The sequence below is a fragment of the Pristis pectinata genome, chromosome 2 (assembly GCF_009764475.1).
Source record: "Pristis pectinata isolate sPriPec2 chromosome 2, sPriPec2.1.pri, whole genome shotgun sequence".
Taxonomy (NCBI): Eukaryota; Metazoa; Chordata; class Chondrichthyes; order Rhinopristiformes; family Pristidae; genus Pristis; species Pristis pectinata.
Genome location: NC_067406.1, coordinates 64,623,907 through 64,650,846, shown reverse-complemented (window position 1 = coordinate 64,650,846; position 26,940 = coordinate 64,623,907). Strand labels below are relative to the sequence as shown.

Sequence of the window (26,940 nt, the reverse complement as noted above, 5' to 3'; positions counted from 1 at the left end):
TTGAATGATCTTGAATCCGCAATTACATGTGCAAAAATTTGATAACTCGTGTGAACAATAAGTCATGAACATCTCCAATACTTCGACAAAATCAAAACTGTAAACCCAATCAAAATGACCTTTTGGGAAAATACATAGTGATATTACATTGAAAATGTAGATACTAGAATTTTTTATTTCGTATACACCATTATATTTTAAAACATCTAAACCATTTTTGGGTTCAATTTATGGCTATTACACACAAAGTAATAACAACAGCACAGATTTACTGGACACCAAGGTTTATCCTTGTTGGTGTCCAATCCTTTGCCAAATATGATTTAAGTCCTGGTAATGCTCTCGATCTATAGTCAATTCTTTGCAATATTCTCTGGAAATGTGCACAGCATTAAACTACCAACAATTTATTATAACTACTCTCTACCACACCATCCATCCATCAGTGATAAATGAAACTTTGCCAACATTTTTGCAGCAAAGGAAGTAGGCAGGGAATGGGACATGCCCAGGGAGCAGATTCAGAGGCAAGAGCATTGAGGTAGAACATAGAACATAGAACATTACAGCATAGTTACAGGCCTTTCGGCCCAAAATGTTGTGCCGACATTTTATCCTGCTCTAAGATCTAGTTAACCCTTCCCTCCCACATAGCCCTCCACTTCTCTATCATTCATGTGTCTATCCAAGAGTCTCTTAAATGTCTCTAATGTACCTGCCCCCACAACCTCTGCCGGCAGTGCGTTCCATGCACCCATCACTCTCTGTGTAAAAAAATCCTCTGTGTAAAGAAATATAAGGATCAGGAGGGTGATATAAATAGGTTGAGCCAAGGTCTGCGGGATTAGTGGATATAGAAAAATAATTTTAAGTTAAATATGTTGCTGAATAATGGGCTGGTGAAGGTTTGTGAGAACAGAAAGGTGAGCAATACTTCCTATGGATTAAGATAAAGGGACCAGAGGTTTGGAGTTATAGAGGATAGCTGAAAGGAGGCTGGCAAACAGAACTTTAGCGATACCCAAAAGAACATTTGGGTTGGATGAGATATGAAAATTTTAAAAATCTCAAACATGAGTCCAATTCATCTCCAACTAGTTTTAATGTCGAAGGGACAGAGGGCAGGCAGCAAATCTCCGTTCAGGATACAGGTAGGGGATTTAAGTATCTTGATTGGTTGTGTGTATCAGAGGTGACCTACCTTCCAGGTTTATCCCTAACCAGCTAAAATTTCCAGGCCTCAGCTTGACGGAAAAGATAGGTGCCTTTGTAGTGGGCCAGGAGGAACAAGACTGCATTCTCTCAACCCATCAAGCTCTCTTGCTGCTCCACTTGTCAATGGACACCCCTTAACAGCATCAGGGTCAGCTCATAATGATCACCAACTGCTCCCCAAGGCATTCGACTGATGTAATTAAAAACATTAGCATTAATTAAAATACAAGAAAAAAATCAAACCTCATACTGAGGAAGTAAAGGGTTAAGAAACTGTGACTGTACATATAACTGATGAAAAATACCTCACAAGCAAGAGCAAGCAAGCCCCTGACTCAGGGCTAGGTGATAATTACTGTGTCCGGAACCTTGGTTACAAGCCAATTATACTAGACAATAAGGGTGGTGGGTGTAATAAACAGCGAGTGGGAAGCTCGTCCTAAACAATGAGGGTGATACCTGTCTTTGAATCTCTTAATTGTAAATCAATTATATTGAACAATAGGTGCGATGTCTGTCTTTGAATCTCTGAGGCCTGACCGAAACTCACAGAGCCGCATTCATTAAGTATGCGTGACAATATCTGTTTAAATTACTGTCTGCACCTTTGTACTGTGGAGACCTCGGGTAGCGACTCTCAACGAGTGCTGAAGAGACCTCTCCCTAGCGGTATACTGCTAATAAACACGTTTTATTGAATCAAGCTGGTGGCACTGTGTTACTTTGCAGTGGACAGGAGTGGATCAGGTGTATCTGACCTCTCAGCTCAGTACCTTACACAACACCCCTGGACTCAATGGAGCAGGAAATCAGATGTGGCCACTGACCTGCACACTGCAGTTATCCAGTGGTTCTCTACAGACTGCTGGCTAGCCATCACTGTGATCTGCCCTATATTGCACACCTAGGGAACTTATGATTTAATGTAGATGGACACTGAATAAAGATGTTGAGTGTTACATTTGAGAGGCGGCCACAAGTGCCACCCAACCATATTATAAATACTACTGCTGTAAAAAAGGACATTTCTTAGCCTTTCTCTTAAGACAAATACAACTATTTGTTCTGTAGAAGATGCCAATGCTGGCCCTAGAATCATAAACTAATATGCTGCAGAATGACACCATTCAAACCAGTGTGCCAATGTCACTCTTTGACACAGCTCTCCAGATGGTTTCATCTTCTGCTTCTGGTGTTACGAATTTTTGTTCTTCAAATGCTTCAAATTACCAGAATGCTGCTTGGATTGGGGAGCATGTCTTATGAGATTGAGTGAGCTAGAGCTTTTCTCTTTGAAGCGAAGGAGAATGAGAGGTGACCTGATAGAGGTGTACAAGATGATAAGAGGCATAGATCGAGTGGACAGTCAGAGACTTTTTCCCAGGGCGACAATGGCTAACATGAGGGGGCATAATTTTAAGGTGATTGGAGGAAGGTACAGGGGGAATGTCAGAGGGAAGTTTTTTACACAGAGAGTGGTGGGTGTATGGAACTCACGGCCAGCAGAAGTTATGGAGGTAGATACATTAAGGACGTTTAAGAGATTCTTAGGTAGGCACATGAATGACAGAAAAATGGGGGGCTATGTGGGAGGGAAGGTTTAGATAGATCTGAGAGCAGGAAAAAATGTTGGCACAACATCGTGGGGTGAGGGGCCTGTACTGTGCTGTAATATTCTATGTTCCACGTAAATGTTTATCCATCTCCCTTTCAAAAGTTATTGTTGAATGAACTCCCACCACCTTTTCACGTGGTACACTCCAGATCATTATTGATGTACTAAACAGCTCAATTGAGGAATACTCCAGTCTGCACTTTTAAACTTTCATAAGCAAAGCACAGAAGTAGAACATTTCTTTGGAATTTCATTTGCAAAAATAATTGTAAGATTCTCCTATTATCTGTTTCTGCCCTATTTGTCTCTTTCAAAGGAATCATTCAATGATGTGGCAAAGCTTTGTAATCACTTCTCACACTTGCAATTAATGTAATTTTGAAGGTGAGAGAGACAAGTAAAAGAATAAGTTTATAAGTTCCTGAACATTGTGCACCTCAGAAATGTCTTTTTTTTTAACTCTGCATGGAAACTTACAATGTGAATGCAACTTCATAGATTGCACAACATTACCAGAGAGGTCACATTTTTTGAAAGGATTGATTACTTAAGGCAATGGCAATAAAAGGCGACCATGAACAATACAGTGGTAACATGGAACAAGTGAGAAGTGCAGAAAGAGGAACAAACTGTGAATTTGGTCGTCAGGAGATTATGCCAGTATTTCTGCAGCCATTCTGGTGTCAGTGTATAGGGCATCATAAAACAGCTAGAAAAGATTGTATGAGCTATTGCCAAGCCCACGATTCCTGATGAACCAAAGGCATAAAAAAATGCAAAGGAACGTTCAGGAATAAGAAGAAAAAGAAATATAACCTCCAAGGTGATATTATCTGGATAATTCTTGGTGCTGCAAACTGGTCAAGTATCAGAAATGAGTGATAACTGTGTGACTGCTGAGATACTGCAAGGGGAGGGATTGCATTTAGTGGGACAGTGGGATCAGTTCTGGAACAAAAAAGGACTTGGCAGGACAGATGAGCTTTACATGGAAGGAACTGGGACCAGTGTCCCCAGTGAGAGACTAAGAAATGCTATGGGGTTTAAAAGAAATACAAAAGGAGGAAAGACAAAAGCAAACAAAGGGACCAGAAGTGACCAAAGATGAAATGAGATGAAAATGAACCATTGAATAATCCACACAGAGGAAGTCATTCAGCACATTGAACCTGGAGAACAAAGAGAGATGGGAACAGATGTAACTTAGCTTCGAGCATTTTCCACTATTCAGTAAGATCATGGCTGATCTATGAACTAACCACATATTATTATTTGCCCTCATATCCTAAAGGGCAGGGTTCTGCATTAATGGACTGGGTCCCCATACTAGCCACCCACACTTTTCTCAATGTTGCACTTTTTGGATCCCTGCAGGGCTGATCATAGTCCAGGTCTCAGTGCCACAGCTGTTCCGCAAAGCAAGGCAGGCTGCAAGCGGAGACCAGGCCTCAGATGGTGAGTCCTGAGGCCCCACCCCCAGAAAACCCCAATGGCCTTTCAACACCGCACTTCCAGTGAAAGGCCTCCAAACTGCTTTCAAAATCTGATGATCAGAAACATTTCAAAACAGTTCAAAAATAATTTAGGTAATTAAACAGAAATATTTAAGAATTAAAAGAATTAAATGAAATTTTAAAAATAAAAACAATGTGGATTTACTTAAAAACAATTTTGTACTAGGAATTAATAAAAAGCATTAACATTATGTAAAATAGTGGAAACAAGATCAAATCACTTACCTGCTCTTACTTCTCCAGTCAAGGTTGGTGGCCCTATTCAAATGAGTATATTTGTGCTATGTATAGCAGCTATAAAACTAAGGACCATATCTGGTCTCTCAGTTGAGTCCAATAGCAAAGTGAGAGGTCAGTGCCTTTTAGCTCATTCCTGTTTTCTATGTTGCAATAAGCAGGCATGGAAATCAGGAATGAGTTGACCTGTGTACTGCAGATGGCAGGCTAGTGGAACTACTGGGTGACAGGCAACACAATCTAACACAATAATGAACTCGAACAAAGCTCTATTAACCTTAAACTTATAATGAACTACTGACCGAGCATTGTGTTGTAGGAAAGTTCCAAATTCATTCTGTTCTCTGCATGTGGAAGAATTTCCTGTTTTCATTCTGGAAAGGCCTGGCTCTAATTTTTCAGACTGGGCCTCCTCTCTTGGACATTCCAACCAGCCAAAATAGGTTCTCTCTAGTCACCTTACCAGTCAGCCCCAATAGAATGATTCCTTAACCATGTGAATTTTGGAGAAATTCTTTTAATTTAACCTCTGCAGTTCACCTACAATCCTGGTAAATCAATACTGCACTCCCTCCAATATCATCAAAAACCATTCTCCTGCCCACTACTTAGGTCACCTCTTCAAAGGTTCAAGTCAGACTTATCAGGCATAGCCAATCCTTTACGAATGCAAGTTGACTCTCTGAAAAGCTTCAAATTTTCACGGCAGTGACTTTATTTTTAACTAATGACTCCAGATTTTAAGCTAACTAGTCTACAATTAAATGCTTTCCTCTTTTATCTTTCTTAAATATTTCAATGACACTCAATGTTCTAATCCAGTGGGAAAGAGTTGAGAGAACATTGTAAAAGTATAGTTAGAACAAATGCATCGTTCTCAACTGCATTAAAAAATGAAGGATGGAATCCATCTGGCAGCAGAGATATGTCACTTTTTAGTACGGTTGTTTTGTTCATTACTGTGATTTAGCTTACATTCATTCTGTGTCCTGTGGAAGATAACAAGGAAAATAATACAAAGTTATGAGGGGTATAGATAGCATAGACTGCAGGAAACTTTTCCACATATCAGATGGATAAAACTAGAGAACATATACAGTCTTTCAGATAAGGGGGAAGAGGTTTAGAGGAGATATGAGGGACACCTTCAAGCAGAGAGTGATAAGTTTCTGGAATGCACTGTCTGAAAGAGTAGTTGAAGCTAGGTTGCTGAAAGCATTTAAGAAGTATTGAGATGAACACTTGAATCACTTAGGCACAGAAGGCTCTGGACCAAGTGCTGGGAGATGGTATTAATACAGAAGGGTCCCCTGTATAATTCTATGACTTCTATGACTTCATTGTGAATTGGAAGAAGGAGGGATTAAAGATTGTATGACTTCCACATTGGAAAAATTTCAAGGTCTAACACACAAGATTGGTCAGCTCAAGTTTCAAATTATTCAAAATGCATATATCACATAACAGCATTAACATTGGTCTGACTTCAGCTGGTAGAATTGGTTATATAATTGTATAGCGAAGTAAGGAGGGAAAAAGATAAAAAGTGGAAATATTAAGAAAAAATGAGGGAGCATCTTGAGAAGATAGATTAGCAGAAATTTTTCCAGCTAAGTATCAGGAAGACTATCTTTGTTGCTCAAAGCAAACTCATTTCTCTTACTACAAAACATCCGTCTTCCGAGTAACCATGTGAAACTGAACCAGTTCGTTCACAAGTTTTGGTGTCATAACTTCCACCTTGACGTGCTTCTAAACATCTGCACTTTTAGTTATAAAGGACCTTAGTGAGAACGCACTTAGAATATTTTGTTGAGATTAGTCTTACCTAAGAAAGAATATACTTCCCAAAGATGGAGGGAAACAAGGATTCACCAGACTAATTCCTCAGATGGTGGGACTGCTGTATGCAGAGAGATTAGGTTGACTAGGCTTGTATCCATAAAAGTTTAGAAGAATGAGAGGGAATCTAACTGAAATTCTACAGGATTAGCAGATTGGATGCTGAATATATTTCAGGAGATAGATAAACTTGTAAACATGTAAGGCATCAAGGGGTACATAGAGAGAATGGGAAAAATGGTATTGAGATTGATGATCAGCCATTGAATGTCAGAACAGATTCAAAGGGCCAAATGACCTACTCCTTTTAATTTCTATGTTTCAGTAAGAATGCCCGTTTCCTTTTTCTTAACATTGCCTGCCTCTGCCCCACCTCAGCTTTATAACCTCATCCATGCCCTTTGTTACCTTAAGACTATTTCAACGAACTGCAGGCTAGGCTTCCTGATTCTACCTTCTATAAACTCAAGATCATCTGATACTCTGCAGTCATATTCTAATTCTCACTGAGTTCTGGTCACCCATCAAGATATGCTTGGTAATACATTGGCTTCTGGTTAAGTAAACTTGATACTAAAATTACCAAGTTCATCTTTGAATCCCTCGATCACCTTACCCTCCCTAATACTAAAATTACCAAGTTCATCTTTGAATCCCTCGATCACCTTACCCTCCCTATCTCTATAAAGTCCTCCAGCCCTCTACCCCTCTGGGATGTCAGCAGTCTTCCAATTTGGCCTCTTCCTTTTTCCAGAATTGATTTTCCTTGCTAATGGCAGCTGTACTTTAGCTATCAAAACGCTCGGCTCTGGAATTCATTTTCCAAATCTCTCTACTTCACTACCTCTTTCATCCTTCAAGACTTCCTGAACTGAATTCCTTTGCTTTTAATCAGCTCTCCTAATATCTTTTTATGTGGCTTGATGCCCAATTAACACTGCCATTAAGTGCTGAGGAACATGTTTCTATGTTAAAGTCATTATGTGAATACAATTTGTTGCTGTTGTTATTATTCTGGAATTTAAAAATAAGAAGGAAGTGATTGGGGGTTTATTACAAATAGCTAAAAATGATAAGAAGGCAAAGAAAGATAAACATAGAAAATTTAGACAATAATGATAGAAGAACAGAGCCATGATAGCGAATGACTTCAATTCCTTTTTCCTTACTTTTGTACTGTACACTTCCATGAGGACTTGTAGCTTTTTGGTACATTTTCACCATGCAGCCTTCTTTCCCTAGCTAGTGAGGTACTGAATCCATTGAACTGGTTCATCCTTCATGCGACATGGATGCATTAATAAGCATCTCAGAAGTAAAGCAAGGACCAATACATGATTTTTGCCCTCATTAGCCTTGGAATGTTGAGACTTGATGAGGAGCTTCATCAGTATTTACATTACGCCTGAAATGACAACAAAGATAATAGCTCCTCCAGGTCCAGGAAAATAAAATTTATCCCATTATGACTGCTGTAATAACTTACTATGGATCCCTAGGTGCAATTGCTGCACCATGCATTATGAATGAAGGGAATATTCTGCTACATGCTATGTTTTAATTTAAAATGTGAAAATACATTTTAGTAGAACAAGAGATCTGTGATCAGCATGTTACAATCTAATTATACAGTGGCAGTAAATGTTTTGGAGTGACCCCAGACTGTTCACAATCCTGATAGGAGTAATATCAAATTGATGTTTATAGGTAGTTTTTATCCTTCGTGCACACTATAAATGGCATGTGATGATCAGAGAGGTGAAAGAGAAAAAACCCTTCCTCTTTGAGAGTTGAAAATGTTCTATTTTTCTTCACAGGATTACACTCTGACAATGTACTTCCAGCAGTCCTGGAGAGACAAAAGGCTATCGTACTCTGGAATACCTCTGAACCTCACATTAGACAACAGGGTGGCTGATCAGCTTTGGGTTCCGGACACCTATTTCATTAATGATAAGAAGTCATTTGTCCACGGCGTTACAGTGAAGAATCGTATGATTCGCCTGCACCCAGATGGCACAGTCCTCTATAGCTTGAGGTTGGTATAAACCATACTTGAGTATTTATGTATATCACTGACAGAGACTGAGAGAGGAAGCTGCAAATTTATGCACTGGCATGGCAAGATGTTTTAAAAGCAGGTACTTATATTCCTCCTTCTCCTGCATTTACTGATTCTGATTTTCTAGGTCACTCCTTTCAACAACTCCTTGAAAGTGAACATTAAATGCCCACTCCCAAGCCTGTGCTAAATCCATTCTTTAGCTGGCATTGGAATTAAATCAACCGGCAAATCACAGTTAGCACAGTCTCCAATCTTGGGAAAGCATCTGATCTCCATAAATGGCACAACCATTTGAGTATATGAGTCGCGGAGGCAGATCTCCTGCTTCATTTTATTCAATTTCAATACAGTGTTACAACACAGTTACAGACAACACAGTTCTTCTTTTCATTTTTCAAAAACTTCTTTAATTTTGATCAATTTGCATATTTATACAGGTAATGTAAATATGTGTAAAATACATATACAATTATATAAGAAATGAATGTAGATGTATACATTAGAGATGCATGAATCACTCTGATGACTCTGCAGATATTTTAGAGGGAGTATAAATACTTAGCTATGAGGGTTATATGGATACATGTGCAGAGGACAGTGGCCCAACTCTCCCTGCTTTACAGAATTGAGTCACTTCTATTTGATGTGGCATCCCTGATACCACCTGATCTCTTGGCCTCAGACTCAATATTCAATTATTTTCAGCTGCTCTTCCGGCATCTGTCAGGGAGTCCAGAAACCATGCTAAATTGTTTAGCAAGCTGAAACAAAGATAATGTTCACCTTTGTTCCTTGGTGTAATATGTTTTTCCACCATTGAATAGAAAGTTTGGACTGCAGTATTCAAAATTATTGAGAGGATACAGCTTCTAAAATTAAGCCAAAGTTATTTGGATCCTTTATCTTTGAAGAAGCTTCCTTTTCATGATTTATAGCTGATCATTCCTGTTACAGCCCAGTTTAAATGGATTGATTTTTCTCAGCATTTCCAGCTATACCTAACTATACAAAAAATGTAGGTTTCAAAACAAAACATTCACAGTCAGTCACTTTATAAAGCTCTTTGAAAACCCAAGAGCTTCAATTTCCAAAGGTTAATCTCAATAAATGGACTTGCAAAGCACACAATGATGAAGACTGGAGAAATCTTCATAACTGAACTCTGCTCTGTGATTACTTGGCAGATTGTAGTAAATAGGTTACATTAACATCTGAATTCAATTCAAGTTTTATTCAAACAATATATGAGAAGATATTAAAGACTAGTGCAAACTCATGATTTCAGTTTCCAAATGAGGCTACAATAATTTTAACCACCATCTGTCTTTCCACATGGAATAGGTGCAAGGTGGCTGATGACCTGTGAAGATGGGAAAACCCTTAATCACCTGCTTGCCCTGAATGAGGAGTCTGTGGTTCAAGCAATTTAATAATAGGAAGTGGGAAGGAAGATCTAAACCTTGCCTCTAGGCCCTATTTATTTAAATAGACTGCCTACCCTGTTTCTTCTGATCAACTTTACCATATTATCAGATATTATTATTTGAAAATATTACAAAATATTAAAAAATATTATTTGAGAAACTGATTTTAGTTATTACAAACTGAACTAACTAAGACATTTAGATGCTGCAGTCTATAGACATATTCCCTCCTAATTGTCCATTACTAATTTTTATAACAACCCATCACAAGATCATAGGTCTTTTGAGGAATTGCAGAATGAATTGTCTAGTAATAAACAAAATCTTTTTTAACAATTTCAATCAATCAGTTGTTGAACTGTAATGTTGAATCCCATGACAAGAAACATTGATTAATAAATCATTTTCAATAAGTCTATTCCTTTAAACAAACAACATGCATTTATTAGAAATGCCTACATTTATTAAATCTGGAGCACTCATTCATTTCAAAGCTATAGAAATACACCATTTCCAAACCTGTGAATGTGCACAACGTCAAAGACCAACAGGAATAATTCTCCTTGTCAGAATGATAAGTTGCAGCTTCAAAGCAGCTGTATTCTTCAGGCAGATAGGCCATAATAATTTCATTTATTAAAGCCTAGAATAACCATTACTCAGAATTCTTTTGGCGTTCAGCACCAAAATCCCCAGAAGATATCTCCTCAATTTTGACACATTTGCATAAAAATAGTGGAAGTGCAATTATCAGTTGATACTTTAGTCTTAAATTATACTTCAAATGTTTCATTTCCTGCTCTTCTGTTCAATCCCTAGTTCTTGAACAAATGCTGTGTGCATGTAGAAATATTAGATGATAATTAATCTCCCAGCCTGCACCTTAAAAAAAAACAAACAAGATTTCTAGTCAAACAATTAATTAATTGTACAGTCCACAGAAAATGATAAATGTGATAGATTGTGTCGGTGATTTATTTGGCTAAACATTGCTGTGTCTAGCTGCTTATCATGTCAAGGTTGCCGGAAATTGGAATGATCAAATAAATGGCAGCAACATTTGTAAAATATTTAACACCTCTTAATAGTGGTTTAGTTGTCCACCACAAGTGCTGCTTCCAACAAAGCTGGAAGTGATCGGATTCTCAAAGGGCAGCAGAGTGTCACAGCTGATCAAGCTGCTACTTCACAGTTCCAGCAACCCAGATACAATCCTGCCCTCTGAAGCTGTCTGTGTGGAGTATGCCCATTCTCCCTGTGACCACACAGGTTTTCTCTGCGTGTTCTGGTTTCCTCCCACAACTCAAAAATGTGCAAGTTTGTAGATGAATTGACCACTGTAACTTTACCACTAGTGTGTAGGTGAATGGTAGAGTATGAGGGGAGCTGATGGGAATGTGGGGAGGATAACATGGGTTAAAGTAGGACCAGTGTAAATATGGGTGTTTCATGGTTAATGCAGACTTGGTGGGCCTAAGAGCCCATTCCCCTGCTGTATTTTTCTGTGACTCTGTGACTCTTTGGGTTTGAGTTTTCTTTATATGTTTTAGAAACACACAGGAGAGTAATTTACCTGTTTTTAGAAGCTAAAATTCCTCCTGTCCAAAGAGCCAGCATAAAGTTTCACTGATTTGGAAGAAGGTACAAAAATATTTTGCATTACTCAGAAAGTAAGAATGATCTTATATTTATGCAGGACACCCCAATACACGCCACAGCTAGTTCATTATTTTTGAAATGCATATCCTGAAGATGATAATGGGATAAATTACAAGATAAACTGTTTAAATGATGTTGGTCAATAGATAGATGTTGGTAGGGACAATAGACAATTGGCCCTGCTCTTACCTGAGCAATCAACAGATTAACATCTCATCCACGGGATGGGATTTCTGACAGTTAAGCCCTTCCTCAGTTCTGCACTGAGCTCTAAACCTAGATTGGGCAATCAAATATCCCTTGATAGTGCCACAAACAAGCCAAGGCTGAGCCTACAATTCAAAATGCAGGTACTTGTTATAACCTGTTATACACAGGAGAGACATGTAGTGAGTCTCAAGAAAGACTGCAGATGCTGGAAATCTGGACCAACACACAAAATGCTGGAGGAACTCAGCAGGTCAGGCAGCATCTGTGGAGGGAGATGGACAGTCAACATTTCAGATCGAGACCTTTCATCAGGACTGGAAAGAAAGAGGGTGAGCCAGTATAAAAGGGTGGGGGGAGGAGTGGAGCAAGAGCTGATGGGTGACAGGTGGGTCAATCTGGTTTGGTTACATGGAGTAATCCATGTTCCAAGCCTACACCAGCAATGCTCCCCAACTCTTTCTCCTTTACATTGACGACTGCTTCCAGCACCCATGGGGAGCTCGTCAATTTCATCAACTTCGCCTTTAATTTCCACTCTGTCCTCCAATTCGCTTGGTCCATCTCTGACACCTCTCTCCCCTTTCTTGATCTCTCTGTCTCCATCTCCGGAGACAGATTAACCACCGACATCTTCTACAAACCTACTGACTCCCACAGTTACCTGAACTACACCTCTTCCCACCCTGTCACTTGCATGGATGCTATTCCCTCCTCTCAGTTCCTGTGTCTCTGTCGTATCTATTCTCACGATGAGGCTTTCCATCCCAGGACATCCAAGATGTCTTCTTTTTTCAGAAAATGGGGATCCCCCCCCCCACTGCTATCGATGAAGCCCTCACCCACATCTTTTATATTTCTTGCACATCTGCCCTCACCCCATCTCCCCCTGCAGACATAACAGGGATGAAGTTCCCCATGTTCTCACCTACCACCCCATGAGCCTCCGCATCTGACATATCATTCTCCACAACTTCTGCCATCTCCAACCACCAGGTACATCTTCCCCTCCCATCTCTGCTTTCCACAGGGATCGCTCTCTCCATGACTCCCTAGTCCACTTGTCCCTCCCCACCGATCCCTCTCCAGGCACTTATCCCTGCCACTGTCCCTACATCTCCTCCCTCACCACCATTCAGGGCCCTAAATAGTCCTTCCAGGTGAGGCAGTCCTTCGTATGTAAATCCATCGGTGTCACTTATTGCATCCAGTGCTCCCGGTGCGGCCTCCAATACATCAGTGAGACCCGACGCAGATTGGGGGATCGTTTCATCGAGCACCTTCGCTCCGTTCACCATAAACAGCCAGGATCTCCCAGTGGTTGGCCATTTTAATTCCACTTCCCGTTCCCACACCAACATGTCTGTCCACAGCCTCCTCTGCTGCCAAGTTGAGGCGAGACACAGATGAGAGGAACAGCACCTCATATTGTGTCTTGGTAGTCTCCAACCTGATGGCATGAACATTGATTTCTCGAACTTCTGGTAACCATTCCCCTCTGTCCCCCCTTTGTTTTCCCTTACTGCACTGGCCCCATCACCCCTTCTCTTTCCCCTCCCCCACCTTCTCGATCTACCCATCACCCACATCTTCCTCCCTCTGGTTCCCCTCCTCACCTCTTCCCTTTATTCCATGGTCCTCTGTCCTCTCCTATCAGATTCCACCTTCTTCAGCTCTTTGTCACGTCCACCTATCACCTCCCAGCTTCTTGCATCATTCCCACTCTCCCCCTCCCCTACCTGCCTATCTTCCCCCTCTCAGTTGGATCCACCTATCACCCACCAGCTCTTGATCCACCCCCTCCCTTCACCCTTTTATTCTGGCTTCTGCCCTCTTTCTTTCCAGTCCTGATGAAGGGTCTCGGCCCGAAACGTCGATTATCCATTTCCCTCCATAGATGCTGCCTGACCTGCTAAGTTCCTCGAGCATTTGATATGTAGTAAGACTGCTTTCTAACAGTGACACTGACTGGGACAAACAGAGTCCAACTGGTGATGAGAATGGAATCTCAGCTAATTTTTCTTTAGGATTATTGAAGGACACTGAAGACTCTCATTTGGCAATTCTGGAGGACTGAACTAAAAAGCAAAGCTGCTGGAGGAACTCAATAGGTCGAGCAGCATCTGTGGAGGGTAAAGGAATTGTCAGCGTTTCAGGTTGAGACCCTGCACTGGAGGACTGAAGCTGATTTTTCACAGTGTTGTCCTGTGAATGGCTGCATTGAGTTTTGTTCATCTGTGGCCTCTTGAGCCACAGTGGTAAGAAGCAACGATATCGCAAGCATCAAGTTTAGCTGTGTCACTTTTGCATAGAAATGGGATATTATGGGTGCCCATGACTTGCTACATCAGCCTGCTTGACATTTCTGATCAGGCTCAAAACCATTCAGTTCTTTTATTTGAATAAATGGACATGTTCTTTTAAGTGAACATTATTGTGTCAATTAAAGGAGAAGGTGATGTTGTGAGAGCCTAAAACAGTGTGATTGGCAAGCATGAAGGAGTAATGCTTCTCTTGGAGATTAGTCAGAAGCGTATGGCACACTGATAAATCACACAGCAGGCTAAGCAAATGGTATCTTGTTTAAAGATGTTCTGCAAAAACTCGAGTGTAAAGCACTTTATTATGCTTGCAATATATTTTGGGTGGCTTTCAAAGATCATGCTTTACATAATAGGTCTACTTGTGGACTTCTCAATAAACAAATATAGTCCTAGTTGTTGAGCATGCAAAAACTGACATTTCAACTTACATTTGAAATTGCTACGTCAATGGAAATGCATCGAAGAATGTGAGAGAATTTCATCCGCCGAATGCAACTGGTACAGATACAGTCCACTGTCAGAGAGCTGTAGCAAAATTCAAGGCTACAAAACAATGCCTGTTACCATTTTAGCCAGTGGCTATTATTATATCTCAGTAAAATGGACATGGAGCAAGAGTAAAAATAACATTTGATGAAAGTATAAAAAGTTATCGAATGAAGTTCCAGCAAAATAAATTCAAATCCTTGCAAATCCTTGATTTGAAGGTTGATATCAATAGCCTGTTATCAGTGAAGGAAAAGTAGAGGCCATCACCATTGTGGCAGAGCTTGAAAATGTTACAGAGCTAAGGTGGTTCCCAGGGATGGTATAGTAAGTGAAGCTTTCCCCATTCATTACATTACAATGGGCAAGTTGAAGTTGGCATGTGATGCATTAAGTTATGGTGATGGTGCAGGGATAAGCCATGTGATAGATGCTGGGCAAGAAAAACCCAACACTCCCCACAATCTTATCAGTTTAGAACACCCAAATGTTTCAATCACTAAAAGGAAGGTCACATTTTGATAGTCTGCCAATCTAAATGAAGCAACAAAATCAATTTTAGTCACAATTTGAAATGTCAATGGAAGAAGGAGTTCATAGACTGGAGCCTCATTCAGATGGTGAAAAAAATTGGACTGTATAGATTTGTGCCACATGCAGTAACGGTAGCAAATGGACAGATCTTTAAGGTATTGAATAATAACCAATGCATTGCCTTGTGAATTGATACTGCACAGACTTTTCAATAAAGTGTTGAGTCACCAACACCAGCAACTTCAGCTGAAGTCTGTTGATGGAAAGCACTGCAAAGTGATGGAAACCCCTGATAAGGTCTTAGACATTCGGGCAAATGGAATGTAAACTGCAAGACAATGAACAAGAAATATAGCTGCCCGTCACTGTAGCAAACTATGAGAACAGGACAGCATTAATGACAAAGGATTGGCTGAGGCAACTCAAACAAGATTGGAAGAATGTTTTCAGCATTGACATTTCAAAGTCGCAGCTTGACATATTTTTTAAGGATATGACAACATATTTAAAGACATATACACTGGCATTACAGGATCCTTTCTCACACTTGCATCAGACCAGATGTAAATCTAAAATAAAAACAGAACTACTGGAAACACTCTGCAAGTCAGGGAGCATCTGTGGAAAGAGAAACAGAGCAAACATTTCGGGTCAAAGGCACCATTCATGTGTCTTCCAGCATCTGCAGTGTGTAAAGTTTCTAATGCAAATTTGGTCTATCGCAAGCCCAGACCAGAGCCAAGTGCCTAAGGAGTCAACTTGAGAAAGAACTAGATAGGTGGGAGCAACATTGCATGTTTGTGAGTGGGCCACATCAATAGTGGAAGTCAAGATGAAGCTGCTGTGTGGAGATAACAAAGTCACACTAAACCAAGCTATAGGCAGTGGACTAATGCCTGCAACCACTAGACAAGACTTGTAGGCAGAGTTAGCATTATGCAAGGAATGGATCATGGCTTGTGTGACCAAGATGACCTATTGATTGCCATGAGTACAGAAAAAGAAAATCTTTTAATATGGGAGGAAGGGTTCAAGAGGTTATACGTGAACAATGTGAAACGGAAGTGAAAATAATGCCTATCTTTGCAATGAGAAGTAGCGTACCTTGGTTTGAAAGTTGAAGTCAATGGCCCATAACCATTGAAGGGCATAATAAAGGCCATCACTAACACACCAGAGCCTAAAAATATAGCAGACCTTTGGTTGTTCCCAGGGCTGATATAGTATTGCACGTGATTCCTTCCAGATTTTGCTATGACGTTCACAACACTGCATCAGTTGCTGAAAAAGCATGTAGAATGGACGTGGAGCAAGCATATAAAGAACATATGGTGAACGCTTGAAAAGCTTATCACGCAGAGTTACAGCAATGCAAATATGCATCTTTGACATGGGAAGTAGGGTGCTTGGGTCTGTAGTTTGAAAGCAATGGCCTATAACCTGTAAAGAAAAAGTAGAGGCCATCCCCAATGTGGAAAAGCCTGAAAATGTAGCAGAGCTGAGGTTGACTGGCAAGTGAAGCCCTCCTTCTTCATTACAATACTGTGGACAAGTTGAGTTTGGCATGTGACACATCAAATAATGGTGTGGGTGCAGTGATAGGTCACATGATTGACCATAGGCAAGAAAAAAAATCACTTTTGCTTCTCCCATTTTCACAAGGAATACAATTATGCACAAATCAAGAAGGAGGATTTTGGAATTAAGAAATTTCATCCATTTACCCTTTCCCCTTGTAGCCTCTAGAGGTGTATTACATCTCAAATCAGTGATACCCTTTATGCCCCATCAAGAATGCAAAGGTAGACAATCCTTCTATTGCAATGCAATTATACAAATGAGCAGAAGTCCATTGTGGATGCTCTGCCATGCCACTGCATGAGAACGCACATGTTGCAAGTAAATATTGTCAATGAGATCTTTCCAGTGACTGTATCTGAAATGGCAGCCAAGGTCCAAAAATACTCAGTGTTGAAAAGGATCTGTGAACAGACAGTGAAAGGATGGACAGATTTGACCAGTGTACTTGTGGGAATAGTAAAAGAATCAAGGGTTATGAGGTATTGCAATAAGTGGGAAGCCAGTGGGACTACATCTGTGGGAAGTACACCCAGGTGCAGCTCCTGACAAACTGGGTCAAGCAACAGGAGCTAGATTTGGATGTACTCAGGATCATTTGGGATGCTAAGGACATCATATATGAGGCTTTTACTGAGGTGGTCACACCCAAGGTGCAGGCTTCAGAGAGATGGGTGACCACCAGGAAAAATAAGGGCAGTAGGCAGACAGGCAGAGTTCCCCTGTGGCCATTCCTCTCACAAACAGATATAACTCAATGGATACTGTTGGGGGGTGGGAGGGGGGAATGTTCTTTCAGGGACTAGCAGCAGTAGTCAGGTCTCTAGCACTGTGACCGGCTCTGAGGCCCAGAGAGAAAGGGTGCAGTCAGACAGGGTGATAGTGATAGGAGACTCAATAGTGAGGGGGGCAGACAGGAGATTCTGTGGCCGTGCAAGAGACTTCAAGATGGTGTGTTGCTTCCCAGGTGGCAGTGTGAAGGTGGTCTCTGGGCAGCTGCAGAAAATTCACCAGTGGGAGGGTGAACAGCAAGAAGTCATTGTATGTGTTGGTACAAACTACGTAGGTCAAACAAGGGATGAGGTTCTGCAGAATGAGTACAGGGAGTAAGGTAAGAAGTTATGAAGCCGAATCCCGAGGGTGGTGATCTCGGATTACTCGCAGTGCCACGTGCTAGTGAGGTCAGAAATAGAAAGATAGGCCAGATGAATTCATGGCTGAGGAGCTGGCGCAGGGGGCAGGGATTCAGGTTCCATGGAGCATTGGGATCTCTTCTGGGGTAGAGGCGACCTGCACAAGAGGGATGAGTTGCACTTGAACCACAGAAGGACCAATATCCTTGAGGGGGAAATTTGCTAGTGCTTCACAGGAGGGTTTAAACTAGATTGACGGGGGGTGGGATTCTGAGCAGGAACAAGTTATGGGATGAAGCAGTAGCCAGTGAGAGCAAGTTTAGTAATCAGGATAGCCAGGGGCACAGTAAAGGCAGGGAAAGGAATACCCAGTTAAACTGCATTTATTTCATGCATGAGGTTTAACAGGTAAGGCAGACGAGCTCTGAGTGTGGATTGGCTCTGATGACTGGGATGTTACAGCCATAACAGAAACATGGCTAAGAGAAGGGCAGGACTGGCAGCTCAATATTCCAGGATACAGATGCTACAGGCGTGACAGAGGTACAGGTTAGCGAACAGGGGGTGTTGCCTTTTTGATACTGGAGGATGTAACAGCAGTACTTAGAGATGACATTCTTGAGGGATCGCCTAGTGAGGCCATATGGGTAGAACTTAGAAACAAGAAGGGGAGTATCAGTCTTGTGGGGCTGTATTAAAGACCCCCCAATAGTCAGCGGGAATTTGACAAGCAGCTGTTTAGAGAAATTGCTCACAGTTTTAAGAATGATAGGGTTGTAGCAGTGGGAGATTTTAATTTCCCCAGTATTGACTGGACCACCCAGAGTATTAAGGTCCTGGACGGAGTGGAATTTGTGAACTGTGTCTAGGAAAATTTCCTGAGTCAATATATAGAGGACCCTACTCTGGAGAGTGCAATACTGGACTTTCTCTAAGGGAACATGGAGGAGCAAGTAAATGAAGTGGCAGTCAGGGAGCACTTTGGCTCCAGTAACCATAATTCTACTAGTTCTGAGGTTGTGATGGAAAAAGATAGGATAGGTTCACAGGTTAGGACCCTAAACTGAAGCAAGGCTAATTTTGGGGGAAATAGGCAGGATCTAGCAGAGGTCGATTGGGTGAGCCTGTTTGAAGGGAAAGGGTCGAATAGCAACTGGGAGGCTTTTAAGAGTGTGATATCAAGAGTACAGGAGCAGCATGTTCCTGTTAGGGTGAAGGGTAAACCTGGCAAGTTTAGGGAACCTTGGCTGACGAGAGATATTGAGGCTCTGGTCAAGAAAAAGAAGGAAGCATACACTGGGTTTCGGAGGTTGGGGACAAGTGAGTCCCTTGACTCTAAAAAGATTAAGAATACTCTTAAGAGGGAAATCAGGAGGACAAAGAGAAGATATGAGATGGATCTGGCAGGTAAAGTTAAGGAAAATCCCAAGAGGTTCTATAGCTATATTAAGAGTAAAAGGGTGGCCAGGGAGAGTGTAGGTCTGCTTAGAGATCAACAGGGCTGCCTATATCTCGAGCTGCAGGAGGTGGGTGGGATTTGTAACGAATATTTCTCCTTGGTGTTTACTGATGAGAAAATCATGATTGCTTAAGAGATAAGGGTAACAAGTGGAGATGTTTTGAAGAACATCCACATAACCGGGGAGGAGGTATTTGCAGTCATATAGTGCATTAAGGTGGATAAATCCCCAGGGCCTGACTGAGTGTATCCTCGGACTTTGTGGGAGGCTAGAGAAGAAATTGCAGAGGTGCTTGTGGAGATTTTTGCTTCATCGTTAGCCACTGGTGAAGTTTCCAAAGACTGGAAGGTGGCTAATGTTGTTCTGTTTTTTAAGAAAGGTAGCAAGGACAAGCCAGGAAACTACAGGCTGGTCAGCCTGATGTCAGTAGTGGGGAAGTTACTGGAGGGAATTCTGACAGGATCTATCAGCATTTGGATAGACAGAGTTTGATTAGGAGGAGTCAGCATGGCTTTGTGTATGGGAAGTCATGCTTGATGAAGCTTTTAGAGTTTGGATGAGGGTAGGGCAATGGATGTTGTCTATTTGGACTTTAGCAAGGCCTTCGACAAGGTCCCACATGGTAGGCTGGTCTGGAAGGTTAGGTCCCATAGAATCCAGGGAGAGCTAGTTAGGTGGATTCAAAACTGGCTCGGAGGCAGGAAGCAGAGGGTGGTGGTTGAAGGTTTTATATCAGAATGGTCAGAAAGGAGGTGTGCCGCAGGGATCGATGTTGGGACCCTTGTTATTCATTACTTATATAAATGATTTGTATGCAAATGCACAAGGCTTTATCAGTAAATTTGCAGATGACATGAGATTAGGAAGTGTTGTTGATAGTGAAGAAAGTTATCATAGATTAGAGGGGGATTTTGATCAGTTAGGGAAGTGGGCCAAGGAGTGGGAAATGGATTTCAATACAGATAACTGTGAGGTGATGCATTTTGGCAAGTCAAACCAGTGTTAGACTTATACTATGAATGGTAGGGCACTAAGGAGTGTAATGGAACAGAGAGACCTAGGGATATAAGTGCATAGTTCATTGAAAGCAGCGTCACAGGTAGACAGGGTGGTGAAAAAGGCGTTTAACATACTGGCCTTCATCAGTCAGGGCACTGAGTATATGAGTTGTGACATTATGTTGCAGTTGTTTAAGTCATTGGTGAGGCCACACTTGTAGTACTGTGTGCAGTTTTGGTCATCCTATCAGAAAGACGTAATTAAACTGGAAAGAGTGCAGAAAAGGTTTATGAGGATATTGCCAGGACTAGAGGGCCTGAGTTATCGGGACAGGTTGGCCAGGCTAGGTCTTCATTCCTTGGAATGTATGAGAATGAGGGGCATCCTTATAGAAGTGTTTAAAATTATGAGAGGCATAGATAAAATGGATGGTAACAGTCTTTTCCTCAGAGTAGGGGAGTCCAAAACTTGGGGGCATAGATTTAGGATGAAAGGGGAAAGATTTAAAAGGGACCTGACGTGCAACTTTTTCACACAGAGGGTGGTGAATATATGGAATAAGCTGCCAGAGGAAGTGGTTGAGGCAGGTACAATAGTTTCATTTAAGAAGCACTTGGATAGGTACATGCAGAAGCGGGGCTTTGTGGTCAGCATGGATTTGTTGGGCCGAAGGTCCTGTATCTGTGCTGTATTGTTCTGTGACTTGGTGACTCTAAGTGGTGCTGTGGTGTAACATCATCCATGATCTTATTGAATGATAGACACAGTTGACACTGGAGAAGGTGATGGTGGTCTTCAGTCTTGAACCTCAGGTGAGTAACTGCAGTGCATTTTGTAGATGGTACAAACTGCAGCCACTGTGAGCCAGTGTTGCAGGGAATTAATATTTAGGGTTAGGTTAATGGATTGCCAGTCAAGCATGCTATTTTGTCCTGGATGGTGTCAAGCTTGCTGGGAGTTGTTGACACTGTCCTCATCCAGTCAAGTGGAGAGTATTCCGTCGCACTCCTGACTTGTGTCTTGAAAATGGTAGAAAGGCCTTGGAGTGTCAGGAGGTGAGTCATTCACCTCAAGATGAATGACTCATATAGGCTGGTTCTTATAGGCTCTTATAGGCTGGTCCAGTTCAGTTCTAGTCAGTGGTGTACCCCCAGGATATTGATGGTGGGGACTCATCAATGGTAGTGCATTGAATCTCAAGGGTAGATAGATTGCGAAATGGAGTAGTATTAAACATATGCTTCTTCCTGCTTATCATCTGGCTTCAAATGGAGTAGCCAAGAGATCAATCAGAATTGTTAAGGGGGCTCAAAAGAAACAAGTGTTGCAGAAATATTCAAAACCCAGCACGAAACATTGCTTGGCCAATTACTTGCTGAAGAGCAGAACCACTCTGCACACTCCCATAGGGCGTAACCAGCACAGCTCTCAATAAAGAGAAATTCATTAGCCTTTAACAACCACATTTGGATAATAGATTTGAACAGAAGGTGTTGGGTTAAAAGCATCACTTTGATATGATCCAGAAGGAACACATTTTTAGTATTCTTGGTCCTCTTTCAAGTCGAGCTCATGCAAGCTGAGGTAGTACATTTTTGTAGAAGCAAAAGATATGTTTGTTGACATTGGTAAAATAATGCGAAGAGTTCGTGTAGATCAAATGATCTCTGATAGTCTGAAAGGTGAACCACTCCATCAGTAAGTGGTGTCCAAGTTAGATCCAGTGCTGAGTTCAGCAAGGGAACAATGAAATCCAAGATCTGACATAGAAACACAGCTACCTTTGAATTCAAATCCAGAATAAAACAGTCCAAAAGTCGATTCAACATCAAAATCCATGTGATCAAGAATACTCCAGCAAAATAGTTACTCAACTAGATTTATAGTTGGTGTTGATTTAAAAGAGGACTATGAATTTGCTTTGATGAGTTACTTGTATCTCACTTCTGAAACTATAAAATATATACAGACAAAAATACCTTTCTTTTAAATGAAGAGGAAGTTTCTTTTAAATAGCAGGCATGGCCCACCACCCAGGCCATGCCCTCTTCTCGATACTGTCATTATGCAGGAGGTACAGGAGCCTGAAGACCCACACCTAAAGGTTCAACAACAGCTTCTTCCCCACTGCCACCAGGTTCCTGAACCGATCTGAGAAATCCTAACACTATCTCAGACCATATTTCTTTTTTTTAATTCTCTCAATCTTGCACTAGTGCCATTATGTTTATTTTGTTGTTATTTTTGCATACATGTAAGCTCTGTATAATTAATGTTAATTTAAGTTTACGATAACTTATGATTGTCACATTTGTAATGCACTATGCTGCTGTTGCAAAAAGCTAATTTTCATGGCATTTATACCCTGTGTATGTATGCCCATGGCAACAATAAACTTGAACTTGAACATGAGTGGTAAAGTGTTTCTATATGCAGGGGACATACAGTGAAACTATTGGGCAGGAGAGTTTGTAACGAGTAACATTGACAATGGAGCTGATGGGAATAAGGCAAACATAGGATTAGTATAAATGAGTCCTTGAAGGTCAGTGCAGACTCAATGGGCCGAAGGGCTGTTTCTGTGCTGTATGATTCTATGTCTCAATGGCACTGATTGGAACAACATATTTGTAGCAGGACTCAACATGCATGTAGATTAAATGCTGTGCATTATAATAAACCACTTATTCTTTTCATCTGTATGTACTGCTTTAACACATGTGCAAAGTCATTACAGAAACTCCAGTATTGCAAGCACCTGCTGAAATACCTCCACCATGAGGATTTAGATAGTTAGCTTGAATAAGGAGCATCACAGACTACCAGACAGAGCTGGAGGCTGCTGACTACAGGCCCAGCTCATGTTTTTCTTCCGCTGAATTAAGGACTCAGGCTGTCTAAATTCAGGAAAAGGATAGTGTACAGGATTCAGTTATTTGAAAATTTACAGAACACTGATTCCACCACTGTGAACCATTGTGGAATGTTTCCCTCATTAAAGGAACCACACAGTTGCAAGATGGTGTTATTGTCAGGTACTTGGAGGTCATAGCAAATGCGATCAAGTGGAATCATACCTGAAAAATTCAGCAAAAGTGATGGATTATCAACTAATAATCACATCCCTCATACATACTTTTGCAGCAACAATATAGTTCAAGTTGATCGATGATTAAATACTACAACATGTAGGATAACAAATGACTTACAGTTCAGGGCAGTAGTTCAGTAATGACTGCATAAACCAGGTGAGCCAAGGCTGAACAGTTTATAAATGTCAGGAGAAACAAGATTGAACTGTGGCTATAGTTCAATTAGATTGAACCTACTAACAGCCATTTCCTTATTTTTAGAACAAAATGGAGATTTTTTTAAGGATTAAGGAACAAGGTTGTTATATTAAGGAACATGCTGGCATTTCCTGAATGTATGATTTTTTGTTTACATGTTCTCTGCATTAACCCTTTAGCAGGATGCTAAACCTTTGCAAATTTATTGCTATAGTATCCCAAATGGGGTAGCAGGCAATTCCAGGATATTGCCCAATATCGATGATATACTACTGGGAGATATGATTGTGGGGAGCCTAGAGATGATCACAACATCATCAATAACAGCACAGAATGAGACTATTGGCCTATCATGCCTGCACTAGATCCTTGAAAAAACAATCCAATTAGTCCCACAATCCCCCCTACTCACAACCCAATGCTCTCATAAGTATTTCTCCAATTCTCTTTTGTATGTTATTTATGGATCTGATTTTACCATCCTTGTGCATTCTGGATCATAATAAATTTCTTCTTCTAACAACCTTTTCTCCCCTTTGGTTATTTTGTAGTTGAGGCTCTCTTCCTTTTGGCTGCATATCACCACCTGCACTCACCATTCAAATTGCCCATTGCCCTGAATCTCCCTACTCCAGATCCATCAAAGTCAAAGTCAAGTTTATTGTCATATGCACAAGTACATCTATGCACAGGTGCAACGAAAAGTTTACTTGCGGCAGCATCACACGCAACAACAGCATCAAATAAGCAGCATTCACAAGAAAAAAATATAAGTTAAACATAAGTTATACACAATTTTTACAAGAAAGAACACAATTAGAAAAAAAAAGTCCATTGCAGTGCAAAGTGATTAAAGTGGTCATAGTGTTGCTATACTAGGGTAATAATTAGAGTTGTGCAGGTTGGTTCAAGAGTCAAATAGCTGAAGGGATGTAACTGTCCTTGAGCCTGGTGGTGTGAGACTTAAGGCTTCTGTACCTCCTGCCCGATGGTAGCTATGAGAAGATGGCATGGTCCGGATGGTGGGGATCTTTGATGATATATTGTGCCTTCTTGAGGTAGCACCTCATGTACATACTACCATACTGCCAGTCTTGCTGCCCAAGCTGCTCCTGGAGTGCAGCTACATTTGTGGAGATGCAAGATAATAAGGATAGTTGGGATATGTTGAAGCGATTAGCTGAGGAAGAATGGGAGGAGCATAACTTGGAACATATGCATGAGTATGAATCTTATGAGTTGAGAGACCAGTATCAGCACTGTAAACACCATGTAGGTGATGAACGAGCTAGGTTCATTCATTAACAAGGCCAACAGGACTTGGTTATCAATCATTCCAAGGCTCCAAGAGTGCATTTTTGTAGAATTGTTGGAAAGGATAATGCAAAAAGCAACAAGCAGATCATTGAGTTATTTCTCCAAGTTGTTCCTTGTACTGATCACCCTGTACCTTGATTCAGCTACGTACATTTTAGCTGCTTTTTAGTTGACCAACGTCTGAAGCATCATCACTTTTGCACAAACATTGTACTGCAGGAAAAGTGAAAAACGTTTAACATAATCAATTAGGTCTGATCCATTTGTATCTCAATCAATGTAAACAATGGAATAATCCAATTTTAATAATATTTTTATGCCTTTCTATCTCAATGTCTGAACTCTCCCTTTGAAAAATAACTACTTACTTGCACACAGAGAGTGTACAATCTGAAACCTTTCCATAGCCAATGCAATATGATTGTTCAACTGAAGATACTCACCTGGCGCATAATTGTTTGTAAATTCACCAGAAATGTCTTACTAAAATAATTCAGGGCAAACGTATTGAAAACTGCAATCTCCAAACCATATCAGTGCATTCTCTGCTGCAACCTAGGCTATATAAATTAGCTGGTGTGGGTACAAGCAGTCAGTTGGGATCATTGCCAGCTTTAGCTGGGATGGAAAGCATTCTTAATGAACATTCTGCTCCAGCACTTGCATAACGTGGATGGAATATGCTAGCTCCTTGTTTCCAGGAAAAATGCAGTCAGAGTCTTAAACCATATTGTGCAGAGTGCTGTCAGCTAATTTAAAGGTCTACCTGAAGAATGAATTGTCCATCGATCCACTCAGTTTTGTTTTGTGGGGTTCCAAGGACTTGCTGGAGTACATAGCCAATAGAAGCTGGGAATGTGGGAGTTCCCATGGATTCGTACTGAGACAAACTTCAACTGATACTGGTAGATTATAAGCTCAGTGATAGACACCGTTTGATCTGCCTGAAACTTGCTGGTCTTCCAACGTCCACAAGCGTACTCTGCATGGTACATACAGGATTACATGCTGAAGGACGCACTGAAGGTTCATGCAGCCACTGCAAGCACTCTATGGGGAAAGGACACAATGTAGGATCCTCCCATCATTGGACACTGAAGGCCTGGCCACTGTGCGATAACCTCTCAAATGTATTGATGATAAACTGTTTGAGACTGAAAAACTGATTCCATGTGGATGTAGGGTAAATATTGTAAGAAGGGAATGTACTTTGTACTCTGTATGGCCACAGATGAACATATATCTATATATATATATTGGGAAAAGAAAATTGAGCAGCAGACAGTCAAAACTTCCCAACAGATATTCATGCCAGAGGCACAATTTCAATGCACCACTAAGTGCTCAGTAATCATTCATGAGTTTGGATAGTAATGGAGGCATAGAGAGAAACAACATGGAAACAGATTCGTTGGCTTACTGAGACCACGCCAACCATCAGACACCCATTTATATTAATCCTACGCTAACCCATTTCACTCTTCCCAAATTCCCTTTAACCCCCACCTGATTCTACCACTCATCAACATACTAGGGGTAATTTACAGTGAACAAATGGGAGAAAACTGAACACCTGGAAGAAACCCACGTGATTACAGAGAGAACGTGCAAACTCCACATAGACAGCATCAGGGGCAGGATTGAACCCAGGTCACTGGAGCTATGAGGCATCATCTCCGTTAGCTGAGCTTTGTACTGCCCACTGGAGGATGGTTGGGGGCAGGATGGTGGGAGAGGAAAGCATCATAGCTTAGCCCAGTTCTAATCTGTCTGCATCTGACTAGAATATGCACTCATATATTCACAGAACAACACTTCTGAATTAAGGACATAGGTGATTTTTCTTTGTCTCATACGGGGATGCTACAGTCAACTGTGAATCCCTTGATAACATGACCTGGGATCAGTTAGCACCTGGGATCAAATCCCACTCTGTTTAACTCAGTTCCACAAGATATCATTGTATCAAGAGGAAATTTTACTTAACTATTTTCTGAACATTTGCACTATTGCATGGTCTTTTTTACACTTACGTATCCCA

General features: G+C 41.0%; 1 protein-coding gene across 4 annotated transcripts in view; it reads left to right on the top strand.

The window, feature by feature from the left end:
• Nucleotides 1-26,940, top strand: part of gabrb1 (gamma-aminobutyric acid type A receptor subunit beta1) — a 200,386-nt gene that overhangs the window by 99,702 nt on the left and 73,744 nt on the right. For all 4 annotated transcript variants that reach the window (XM_052039949.1, XM_052039958.1, XM_052039940.1 and 1 more), the window contains exon 4: nucleotides 8,241-8,461. In XM_052039949.1, coding sequence (XP_051895909.1) covers nucleotides 8,241-8,461 — 221 coding nt within the window. The remainder of the gene's footprint in view (nucleotides 1-8,240; nucleotides 8,462-26,940) is intronic.